The sequence below is a fragment of the Zonotrichia albicollis genome, chromosome 7 (genome assembly GCF_047830755.1).
Source record: "Zonotrichia albicollis isolate bZonAlb1 chromosome 7, bZonAlb1.hap1, whole genome shotgun sequence".
NCBI lineage: Eukaryota > Metazoa > Chordata > Aves > Passeriformes > Passerellidae > Zonotrichia > Zonotrichia albicollis.
In genome coordinates this window covers 16,997,801-17,010,552 of record NC_133825.1, presented here as the reverse complement: position 1 = coordinate 17,010,552, position 12,752 = coordinate 16,997,801, and the positions used below count along the sequence as shown (strand labels likewise).

Genomic DNA, 12,752 nt, shown 5'->3' with positions numbered 1-12,752 from the left:
CTCCGTCACGCGGCCGCCGCCGCTCGTTTTGGCGCCAAGCGGGATCGCGCGCGGCCAGGAGCGGGGGCGGGGCGCGCGCGTGCCCGGGCATCCCCTCACTGCGCCGCCATCGCCTCACACCCGCGCTGATGGCGGCGGCTGCTCCATGCTCTGGAGCGGCCATGCGGCCGTGCTCTGGCGCTCGTGTCTCGCTCAGCGTGTCCCGCTCCCTCAGCGCTGCTTTGGGAGGCAGGGAGGATGAGGAAGGCTGCCCGCTGTGGCCGCCCGCCATGGCTGCTCCCCACGTCTCCTCAGCAGAGCTGCCGAGCCGGGCGGGATCCCGCCTCCCTCAGTGCGGGGCACAGCAGGCCGGGCGCTGTGGGGAAAGGGCGCGCTGAGGCGTGCAGGGGCTGGCGGCGAGGCAGATTAAATGTGTGGTTTAATTTAATAAATCAGTGCGGAGCGCCACGGCCCTAGGAAGGAGTCCCAGTCGCTATCGGCGCTAGGAAGTGACGGGATGGGCCCGCTGGCCCCGCCTGCCTCAGCAGAGCTTTAACTCGGAGCTGTGCTGGCCGGGGTATAACAGGTTAGAGAGCACCTGGCAGAGCGCAGCCTGCGGCTAAGCAGTGCACACCACAATGCAGATTCCCATTTTTACGGTTGATGCATTTACAAACCGGCCGTTTTCTGGAAATCCTGCGGCAGTTTGTCTGCTTGAAAATGTAAGTTAAAAAAAAAACCGAACTGTTTTTTGAGGTACTGCATTGACATTCGCCGTTCTGTACTTGGCCTGAGCACTCAGCACTGCGTTAGACTTTGCTTTCTTTACTCGAGACTTCGGTTTTTCAGACCATGGGACAAGAATACTGAGAAATTAGCAAAGAAGTGCTTTTTTTTTAATTCATCAAAACGATGTCATGCAAGACAATGTTTGAAGTTTTTGTGGACTGTTAAAATGTTAAGGAACAAACTGGATTTGAGTTAAGAGAAATGGCTTAATTTCTTCAAGAACAATTCAGAATAAAAGTTCTGAAGAATTAACAAGGATTCAGAGTGAAGTCTGAAAAGTAACGCTGTAAAACAGAATCAGTGCTCAGCTGAAGGATTAAACTGTGGGGTTTGATTTTGGTGTAGGTTTTCTCCCTTTTTTTCTTGAATTTTTCCTCTTTCTCTGGAAAGAAAAAGGTCAGGTACAGACCTCGATGTGACTCTCTCACCATTAGTGTGTTGGGTTCAGCTTTAGCCAAGTTTAAACAAGCAACCAGTTTTTATTACTTCAGTGTTGGATGGTGGTTTTGGTGCAGTTGACAGTAGTTACACTGCTCATCAGGGTGTTGTGAGCAGTTGGTGCCAATTGGTACCAATTTCTAACAAAAATAATTATGAAAATGGATCAGAAATTTACAGGCCTTGTGTTGTTTGCATAGTAACTCCTGGTAAAAATTGCAAATATGAAAATATATGTTGAGTAGCCAGTGGCAACAGCTCTAAATGCCAACATGAATCCTTTTTAGAATTCCTAAGTCTATCTAAATCTCATATAACATTGCCTACTTACCAGCAAAGCTATGACTGGGAACATCTCTCTTCAGACTTATTTTTGCCCCCATAAAATCTAAATGCTCTCTGCACAAAAATTATGAGCTTCTAATTGCATTTTTTATATTAATTTTACTTTGTTACATCAAGATATCAGGAAGCTACCTTACTTGCATGACTTTGGGGTGCAGATGTTTGAATTTCTCTGCAGTTCCTGGAAGTAAAGGGTTTAGTGTGAAGCTAAAGCCGAGTTCCTAATTCAGCATTTTATTCTAAGATTGAAGGAATTGTGATGCAGCCATGCAAAACAGCTGTTCTCTGCTCCCTCCAGAGTCTCAGCAGATGCTTTACAGAAAAAAAGCAGGAGAAATAAATGTAAAAACGGCAAAACCAGTCCTCTCTGTGTCTCAGAGGTGCCACAGGATGGCAGTGTTTCAATAAGGTTCCATGCTATTAAAAAGAAAGGTTGTTTTAATAACATTTTTACCGGTCTTTGTCCTGTTATAGGATCTTTGCAGTAAGTGACAGAACTCTTCCTGGGATAAAGGGAATGTAACTGTGCTGTAAAATGTGAGAATGTTGTTTAACTGTACAGAATTGATTCTGCAGGTGCAGCTCTGGTGCACTAATCAGTTCCTGGTTATTTTGTAGCTGTGGTGTGGGATTTTGCCTGAAAAGGGTTAGTTGTTGAAGGAAGTGATTCAGGTTTAAAGGGCACATTTTTATCTCAGAGGCTGAACCTGACCAGGTCACTCCAGTGCTTTGTTTCACTTGAGTTTCAGGATTTTAAAGATTAGATTGTCAAACCTGGCCAGTCAGCACAACCATGAGGAAAGAGCAGTGGAACCTGGGCAGAGGAGAATGTTATACAATCCCTGGCCTTGGGTGTCCTGGGATCAATGTCCACTGCCTTAAATCACAGGCACTTTGGGAGCTCCAGCTGTTTCATTTCTTCTTCTTTTTTCTCCAATTTGTCTCTTCTCAGCTCCTATATTGTCCCACTTAAAGTTTTTTTCACTCTCAGAGATTATTGTGAATTAAAACTGAATCCATGTTTTATTGTAATAGAAAACGAAGTGTCTGTATTTAACAGAAAGTTTGATTCTGCATTTTTTGGCCTTCTCTTGACTGGATTTGTTACGTCTTCCCTAGGACCTGGATGAAGATTTGCACCAAAAGATTGCAGCAGAAATGAACCTTTCAGAAACAGCTTTCATCAGAAAACTGAAACCTGGAGATGACTTCACCAAAAGTTAGTGGTTCTGCTTACAAGAAGGCATCAGACCAATGCAGAGTTCATTCAGAGCCACTCTGGGGGTTCATTTTCAGCTGAGTCAGTTTGCTGGATCTGCTCTCTTGGCAGTTGTGGGGTGGCCTGAGCCAAGGGGCTCATCCCCTGCTCTGGGCTCAGATTGCAGGCTAAGGAGTCACGTTTGTCAGCTTTGTTTGGTGGATTGTTCAGGGAGCAGGATTTTGTACATTCTGTAATTAAAAATATTAAGGATAGTAGTGACTACAAATGCTTGCTCCTGTTAATAAATTGGGATTTGTTTTAGGGTTAGACTAATTGCTTGGAGCAGGGAGTTACAGTACTTTTCATTTTCCACCTTAGCACTTTGCCAGTATGTTTTACATGCTTATTTTCAATCCCCCATCTCTACCATCACACAAAATGGCAGCTTCTTTGTCATGACAGTGCTTTGGTACCAATGGGCTCTTTGTGGCCTCAGCCCCACACAGCTGCCCAGGGTGCACAGTTCTTAATTTCCTTTTTCACTTCTTGTTGTGTTTGTGTGGTAATTGTTCACTTGAAATGCATGTGCAAAGGTTGCAGGAAACAAAGTATCATACACATGTGCTACAGTTTTTTTAAACTGCAAATAGAAATATGATTTCTATAGTGAAGTGAAGGGTAGAGGCTTTACCAGACTTAACTGGTGGTTTAAGCAAAATAATTCATAACTGAGCTAACTGCAGTACAGGCTCTGTTACACCAACAAAACCACCTATGGCCTCTAAATTGTAACCTGGCCTCCAGATCATGACTCTGCCTCTGTAGGATTTCATAATACAGACCTGGAGGCTTTGTCTTCTAAACAATGCCTGTCCAGGACAAGGGAAAATCTGTGCAGCATGCAGAGGTTGTTGGCCTGATTCAAAAGGGATAGCTGTTCTGAAAACTCAGTGTGAAATGGGTACCTAGAGGTGTGTTTGGGACCAAGGAAGCGTGTTTAGGACCAAAACTGGTTGTAGCATGCATTTTGATTAACTGAAACATCATCACTTTATATATATATTGAGGTAAAATTGAGATATAGACTTCTTCCACTTATTAAACTTTATTTTTCCAAGGTTCCTGCTTTGGGCTCAGGTGGTTCACCCCAGCCAGTGAAGTTCCTCTCTGTGGTCATGCTACTCTTGCATCAGCTGCTGTGTTGTTTCATGTACAAAGTAAGTTTACAACCTATCTATTTCTATAGTTTTTTAGAGCATTTACTCCTAATTAACATCTCTGGTTTTTAAGACAAAGGCAATTAAACATTCAGAACATCTGTAGGACACAACTGGAGGTACCCTGGGTATCCTTTACTGCTGCTCTGTAGTTCCAAGGCTGTGGTCTGGTGCCTGCCCTCTGACTGCCAATCCCTGCTGTTACTCTGGTTTAGGAAAAGTGCTAAATATGCAAATGTCATCTGGGAGAGGCAGAGAGGATTTGATGAATAGGGAATATTGCTCTTTCTGTTAAAAGGGCATTCCCATTCATTCTAGGCAAATGCAGGAGTGATTCCCTGGCAATTGCTGTGTTTATTAGCCTCAGCAGATTTATTGAGTTAGTTGGGAACTTTGCCCAGAGTACAGTGTTGCTCTAGATATATTTGAGCTGCATAACTAACTTTTTCTGAATGTACTGAGCTACTCTTAGGGCTATGACAATTTAGATTAACATTATACTGTTTGATGATGTTGCAATGTTCTCTCTCTAGAAAACACAAACTCAGTTCTCACGTTTGTGACACTGAGTGGGGAATTAAAGGCCAGACAAGTGAAAGATCATATTGTCCTGGACTTGCCACTTTACACAGCCTACCCCCAGGTTAGTCAACATTTTATTCAGGACAGGCTTTCAAGGAAAGTGTGTGTTTGTGTGTGTATGTCAGTGTATGTGTCTGTCTGTAGTTACATAGATACATACATATATATTGCATTTTTTACAGTGTGTGTTTGTTTTTTTTCCTTCAGGAACTTAAGGAAGTAGAAGAATTAATAAAGGTAAAAGAAGAATCCATCAGTTGTCTTAGAAAAACATTTATAATGGCTTTGCTTATTTTTTATGTATTAAAATGGTTAAAAATGGTGACAAGGCACTGCTTGATGTGCTCCTGAATTGGAAATAACAAACTTCAAAGCTCTCAGTAATGAGTCAGGGAATGGAGTTCTCCAAAGTGCTGCAGCTGAGCCTGTGTCTCTCATTTCCATTGACCAAAGTGTCAATATTTATTTCAGTGGCATTTTCAGCCTTTTGTGTGCATAAGAGGGCACTCAGTGTCCTTGCCCTCCTCCAGGTCCTGGATTTCTTCCCAAATTGATGTGTTTGGAGCTTGTAACTCCCCCATATCCATTCCAACACTTGGTGCACTTGCTATACGTGCTTGAGGGCTGAATGGCAGACCTTGCATGATCCCTCTTCTAGCAGGGAAGGTGCTCTGCAGAAATGCTAAGGGAATAATGTTTTGTGTGCAAGTGCTGATGGGTTTTTCCTGCCCCTGCATTCCCCCAGGCAGCTGTTGGTGACATGAGTGTCCAGGACATCCGTTACTCTCCCGACACAAAGAAGCTCCTGGTCCGCCTCAGTGACACCTATGACAGGTATATTGCCTTCTTTAATTGTGTTCATCAAGAGTGCAGACACTGAGCTGGCCTCTTCATTCCTGACATAGCAGGCTCTTCTGTCTGGTTTTAAATCAGGTGGAGGTTAGAAACCTCTGCTGTAAATTTCTGTGTAAAGTGGTTATTTTATCTTGTAACATGAGCTTATTGAAGCTGTAAGATCATTGTGAAATCTGTCCTCAAGAGAAGAAGCTGTAGAAAACAGCTTTTAATGATTTTTCCCATCCATCTGAGTGTAAAGATGGGAAGTTGGGAGTCCTGCTTCAGTTCAGGGCACATTGGCAGAGTGCCAGGGATCCTTCCTTCCCTGGGTCTGTAATCTGCTTACACATGCTTAACAGCACCATAAGTGGCTTCAGAGAGAGAATTCCAATTCAAATTATTCCAAAGCATTTGGTAATCTCATCTGAACTTCATTGTTAATTCAAGTATGATTTAGGGTATATACTGCTGAGACATAACTTCTTTAATCAGGCCAAATTACTATTATTACAAACTTGAAGTTTGGCCTAACTAATGGTTAAAGTCTGGGGTACTGGGAAAAAGAAATATTCTCAGCTGAGTATTTGTTATTTCACTCTTCCAGATTGTTTTGTAGGGAGGCATCAGGCAGGTGTACACTGCTTCAGAATGCCATGAAGACATGAATGATATTTGTTATTTGCCTGCTCTGAAAGGAGGTGGAGCACTGGGTACATTCCATAGTGAGGCAATAGTTCTTTCAATGATTCAAATGTTGAAACAAGGTGAAGTTTTTGTTTTGCTGGCTAATATTTCAGGATGCTCTGTTTTCAGAGATAAATAGGAAACACATGGCTTGATGTTTCTTCTCTGCTCATTCAGAGGGTATGAGGTTCAAGGTGATTTTTCTGTCAAATACCACTGTGAGGACAATGCTAGGGGTCTAGGCTCCTCTAATATTTTAGGGCTGGCTTTGAATTGTAGAGAAGATGATTCCATAGCTTTATTTTTTCTTTTCAGTACTTATATTCATGTAAAATGAATTATGGGCTATTAAATGTTCAAAATTATATTCAAGGTGTGTGTTGGAAAACTTGAAAGTGAATGCACAGCACTTTTTGTCAGCTGAAAAGACAGGAAAATTGAAAGGACTCATCCTCACTGTGAAGGGAAACTCCAGTGGAAAAGGCCATGATTTTTACTCCAGATATTTTGCACCTTGGGTTGGAGTTCTGGAAGACCCTGTTACAGGTATGTGTTTGTATCATGAGCAGCTCATACTTTTTGTTTCAGTTCAATTCAAAGGTTCTTATTCAGATTCCTTCATCTGTTTTTGTACTTTGGAGTCTCTTATAAATTACTGGTTTATATGGATAGCAGGAGTGCTCATTAAAATAAAAACTTTTGTGGCTGAGGCAAACTCATTCAGAAAAAATCAAATCAGCTTCTTACAGATATTCTTGTGTCTTTTTCAGTATTACAATTAGATAAAAGTGAGGGTCTAGCTCATTACTGGATGAGTATTGCAATGGAAATTTAGATCCTCTTCTGTTGGTGTTCTTTTTTTTGTGGTGCTTTGGATTTTTGTTTGGGTTCTTTTGCAGTGCATTTCAGCTGAGCTCTTGCCTAGTTTTTGTTCTCAGGCCTGTGGGACTCAGCTGGCTGCGTGTTCCTGCCTGTTCTCAGGGTGTTGGATTGCTGCAGGATGCTGTTCATGCTTAGCTACCATTTCATTATTAGTCTGCTGAGAACTGTAGCTAATGATGGTGCCCTCACCTAGCAAGATTTCCTTTGGAGCTGCAGGATGTGGCAGTAATACTGCTTTACCATAAATGGAAATGAGAAACTCTGTCTGCTGTGCAGACTCTTAGGTTTTTTCACCCTAAACACACGTGGCACTTGATTTATGATATTTACATTTTGACTATGCTTACTCTGTAAAGTAGTGATTATAATTTAATTCTGTACTTTGTTTTCCAATTTCTTTTAAGGGTCTGCTCATGCTGTTTTAAGCAGCTACTGGTCAGAGCAGCTGGGGAAGAAAGAAATGCTTGGTAAGAGAAACTGTTTTATTGCAAAGCTGTCCATTTGTGTGAATCTACTCACTAGAAAAGAGAAAGTTGTATTACTACTGCAATCTAAACTGTAGCAATAATTCCCTGTCCATTTCCTCAAGATGAATAGAATATTAAGTAATATTCTGTGTGTGAGGTAATCTTTGAGAAATTGCTTTCTTTGCTATCCACCACCATGACACATCATGCCCCAGGGGGTTTGAAGTGCTGGTTTCTTTATCATAACTCTCTGCTGTCAGTTTTTGATCTTGGCTTTGGGATTTCACTTCTCATGACCTTCCATCATACCTGAAGCTTGGGGAAGCTCAGGGGGTGTTTGTGTTTGGTTCAGTCAATGAGCTGTGCTTGTTAGGTCACATCTTTGTTCCTGAGCAGGAAACCCAAGAGCGTGGGGGAAGGAAGCCAAGAGAAGCTGTTACCATGTGCCAGTGCTGTGGGAGGAGCGTTGGGTGACTCCTTGCTTCTCCTGTTTCTGCTGCTTTGCCAGAGAACAGAATGAGAGAAGCAACACAAAATACACTCATCCCCTACCTGGTTCCACAGGAGGGGACAGGGGGCAGTTCTGCACACAAACCTTTGGCCACATTTAGTCTAGAGCAGAGCTTGGATGCTTGATCTAATAAAGTGCTTTGTCCATAAAAGTCAACACTTTTCCAAACAAACAGCTAGCCTGAATATAAGCCTTTCTGTATTGGGTCAAATGAATCTCAGAATGGATTTTCCTGAGGATGGTAAGTCTTTAAAGGCTCCACCATGAACAAGACCTGCTCCATCATGGACCAAAGGAAAGATTTAATGTTCTGTCCCAAAGATCTTGTATTTGCATTTACACCACACAATATCTGTGATAGTTTAAGTAATGCTGGGGGGAGGTGGGAGGGGAATCTCCACGTGTTTTCTGAAGATGAAAAACTGGTAATGAGTCCTTATGGACTGGCTGTTTCTCAGAAGCTTTTGACATTTTTGGATGTTAATGTGGGACTGAAATTCCCCATGGCATCTATAGACACTGCTTCTTTAAGAACTCAAATAGTCTGGAATTCTGTCTGTACTTATAATTCACACTTTGTACCTGTTTTGCATTTTCATGTATTCTGTATGTACTGTCCCTGTTGTGCTTTTAGAGAAATGAGCTCAAGCAGCCAGGGCAACTGATACTGTCATCAGCTTCTCTGTGTTCAGCACAAAAACTGTCCTATCTGTCCACAAGATAGGTTTGTGTTGTTTGGGGTTTTTTCATTCATATTTCATGCAGATATAGCCTCAAACTTCTTCTGTGTTAGAAATCATGCAAAACTGTTTTAAACAGGACAAGTTAATTTGATGTATGCTTGTGAGAAATAATTTTCCTTACATGTGTCTGTCTGAGAGGTATCAGGTAGTGCTGGGCAAATTCTACTATTAATGAGATTATTTGGAAAAGATAGCTGGCATTCAAGGACATTCCATATCAGCAAGTATTAATAAATAAGATCATCTTTGCACTTTATAGAAACCCCTGTGGTGCCTTCTGCAATATCTGATACTTTTTATTGCAAGAATAAAGGAAGATTTTCTTCCATAGAATGAAGGATCTGTTAGTTCCCAAATAGATTACACATAAAGTAATATAAAAATGTGGAGCATGAAATCTGTTATCAAATCTCTCTGGCTATTGAGGCCTTTAGGAGGAGGTCAGCTGAAACATCAGACTTAATTTCCTGTGTTTGGGTTCTCTTCCTACTTTTTTTAGAGTAAATTCTCAAACAACAACCACTCCGACTAACTACAAAGAGAATTTTCCAGTACTTTTACAAGGTGAAATACTTCATGATCTTTTCTTGAAGCTGGGTCCATGTCCTTGAATTTAAGCTGCTTGTTCAGTCAGGGCTTTGTACCAGTCCTTTGCCTTTCTTGCAAATTATTGTGATGACAAAGGGCTTACCCAGGACAGTGTTTATCTCAGTTTAACCTAGGGGAACCTTGCTATACCAGTTTACTTGGGACAGCTGTGTTTATTTGTGGGGAAAATTGTTTCTTTTTACTGCCTTTAACTTCTCTGATCCCTTCTGGTACAGAACAGGTTTATAGCATTTTAGGGTTTGAAAATTGCCACCAACATTGCTAACAGCAACAAAACACATAAAGAGACAGAAGAAGGTAGATTCATTGTACCTTGCTTTGTTAAGGTACAGTAGATCAATAGAATACAAATACAATACAATAGAAGGAATAGATCAAGGATTATTTTCATATAAGCTTGTCTAAGAATTTTTTTTGTGTGTTATTTTTTGTTTTTCTTCTACTTTGGAAGTTTCTTCCAAAAAAGTAAAGTAAAATAGAATGGACCAATATCAAAGCAATCTCAGCAATCCTGACATGAAAGAGCTAGAGTTTGGACAAAATGACAAATCTAACCAACCTTTGAAAAGTTGAAATAATTAATCTCTTTTATTTCAATCTGTTATCATGTGGGAGTGGAAGACCTGAGGTGTGTCTCCACAGCTGGCAGTTAGCACAGAAATACCAGTGCTGTTTTGTGAGAGAAGGAATAGATCAAGATTATTTTTATATAAGCTTGTCTAAGAATTTCTTTTGTGTGTTATTTTTTGTTTTTCTTCTGCTTTGGAAGTTTCTTCCAAGAAAGAAAAGTAAAATAAAATGGACGAATGTCAAAACAATCTCAGCAATCCTGACATGAAAGAGCTAAGAGTTTGGACATTTAAAGAAGAAAAAATCAAACCACCCTTTGAAGAATTGAAACAATTAGTCTCTTTTATTTCAGTCTGCTGTTGTGGAAGACCTTGGTGTGTCTCCACACCTGGCAATAATAATTGATCCATTTTAGCTGGCATGGGTCTTGTAAGAGTCTAAAATATTCACTTCAGTTACTACTTGAAGCATTACTCCGTTCACAGGTGGTGTTCTGACAAGTTAAAAACAAGCCATGGTTCCATAAATGGAAAAGAACAGAAAGTATCAATCTCTAAATAGCTCCTGTTGCTGCTCTTTCAGAGTGCTTGCTTTGTCTGGGAATCTAATCTGATCAAAGAAGGGCTTTCTTAGCAGCAGTGCCTGAGAGAGAAAGAGTTTCAAAGCATCCAGCATGTATGGCATCAGAGAGCCTGTGCTCTGTTGGGATCTGAATACAATCTCTACCTAATTTATAAATTGTGGGTTTGAGGGGAAGAATGTGCCCCTTAGCTTTGGACAACTTGTGGAGCAGTTGGAAGTTGATTGAGTAAGAGGACTGAACATTTTTGCCTTTCACAAAAGCAACACTGCTGAGAACTTCCCTAAATGCCATCTGAGCCAGACCCTTTTCAAGACCCTTTTCAGCACTGAAATGGGGCTGCTGAAACGAGTTAGAGACTCCACGTGCTGGGGGAACACCATCCCACCTGTGTATGGCCCAACAGTCCAGACAAAGCTGAATTCTCTAAGCAATTACAAGCAGGAGGCTGTTCCTGCTTCAGGTTTACCCAGTTGTATTAAATTATATCTTCAGGATTCTATAAATAGATACCTCTTGCATCCTGTGTAAGAATTTGGTGGCAGTTGCTGACAGCTGAAGCAGCATCTACATTTCTTTGTAGACTTTTCCCACTGCCTTTGTGAGCTTGTTACCCTTTAGCCAGGCACATTCTTTGAATGCAGTGTCAGCTTTTGGTGTTCAGTAAAATGTCATTCCTTCTCATGCAGATAACGCTTGGTGTTCTTCCTCCTTCCCTCCAAAAACTGTATCCCATGAAGGGAGAATTCAGAACTTCTTAGATACATGGCAGGAACTAAATTTGCTACAAAAAAGCAAACTGCCCCTCAGTGCTTGTATGAAGCAGCAGTTTTGTCAGAAAAGGTCTGGTTGGAAATACACCAACCTCAGCTGGCCTTCATCCATGAGGGCAGTTCATCCAGGGTGTCCCTGGTGCTGCTGCTTTCTGAGCTAGATCCTCCTTTCCCTGAGATTTCATGGATTTCTAAGGAATTTGTGACACACAGTAGTTTTTAACTCTGGGTTCTTGTTTCTCTTCAGCGTTTCAGTGCTCCCACCACCTCAGCTGACCTTCATCCATGAAGGCAATTCATCCTGGGTGTCCCTGCTGCACTGCTTGCCCTGGTGCTGCTGCTTTTTGTAGCCAGGAGCCTCCTGTCCCTGAGATTTCATGGATTTCTAAAGAATTTGTGACACACAATAGTTTTTAACTCTGGGTTCTTCTTTCTCTTCAGTGTTTCAGTGCTCCCGCCACCTCAGCTGGCCTTCATCCATGAGGGCAATTCATCCTGGGTGTCCCTGGTGCTGCTGCTTTCTGAGCCAAAAGCCTCCTGTCCCTGAGATTTCATGGATTTCTAAAGAATTTGTGACACACAGTAGTTTTTAACTCTGGGTTCTTGTTTCTCTTCAGCGTTTCAGTGCTCCCGCCGCGGAGGAGAGCTGAAGATTTCCGTGCGCGGTGACGGCAGAGTTGACATTGCTGGGCAAAGTGCTGTGGTGCTAAAAGGAAACCTGACTTTGTGAAAGAACTGCCACCAGTCTCCCTCTGCTCTCACTAATCACTAATGTTACTCTGATTATGCTGGTTTTATCTCAGCTCTAGGCAGTGAATTACTGCTGTTCTCAAAATCTTTTATTACTCACTGGCCATTTTTAAAAATTGCTTGAAAGTACTCCTCATCTTCAAAATCCTTGGTATTCTTCACTTCCATCTTGCCATTTCCTATGTGCACTGACCAATGAAAATGTTCCACTACAGCTATCTTGTTTTTCTGCCTTTAAGTGATTCTTCTCTTTATTTCCAAATTCCATGTTAAAATCCCTTACTGCATCTTGGATTAAACTCTTAGCATCTGTTTGATAATCAAACTTTTCCCATGTAGATAATTTTTCATGAAATCTGAATTAATTTTTTTAAAAAAGTATATTTTCTTGGCTATATATTGAAATGGCAGCCATGTTCACTAACTTACTTGAATTAAAATATGAAAAAATATAAATGGTTTAGAAATGTGCCTTGTGGTTCTGGTTCTCTTTTATGAACAGTATTTTTTGAAGTCAAATGGTATTGCCTGTGATCATAGTGCTGCTGCTTAGTCAATACTTTTAATTAAAGGTTTAGTAGATTTAACAGATTGACCTTGTGATGCACCTAAAGCTGATTAAAATCTGAGGGGAAACTTTATTGGTTACAGCAATGTCAATTATTTTCCAAAAACTGAAGATTTTCTCCTAAACTGAAAGTTTCTTCTGTAATCTTCATGCTTCAGATTTTGTCACCATGATGTGGTCTTTCACTGGATTTATTGGAAATACGGAACTTTCAGTGACTCTAGCTA

At 41.2% G+C, this 12,752-nt stretch overlaps 1 protein-coding gene across 2 annotated transcripts; it reads left to right on the top strand.

Moving 5' to 3' along the window:
- The first annotated feature begins 469 nt into the window (after positions 1–469).
- PBLD (phenazine biosynthesis like protein domain containing) lies at positions 470–12,428 on the top strand. Of its 2 annotated transcripts, none has more exons than XM_005491032.4 (9): positions 470–701; positions 2,671–2,770; positions 3,871–3,969; positions 4,503–4,612; positions 4,759–4,788; positions 5,297–5,385; positions 6,446–6,618; positions 7,359–7,421; positions 11,825–12,428. In XM_005491032.4, exons 1-9 carry the CDS (start codon positions 618–620, stop codon positions 11,935–11,937), a joined length of 861 nt encoding a protein of 286 aa, XP_005491089.2. In that variant the 5' UTR covers positions 470–617; the 3' UTR covers positions 11,938–12,428. The 2 variants fall into 2 exon arrangements, with proteins under 2 accessions (XP_005491089.2, XP_074400517.1); XM_074544416.1 differs by lacking the exon at positions 11,825–12,428 and adding an exon at positions 11,455–11,520.
- The last annotated feature ends 324 nt before the right edge of the window (positions 12,429–12,752 follow it).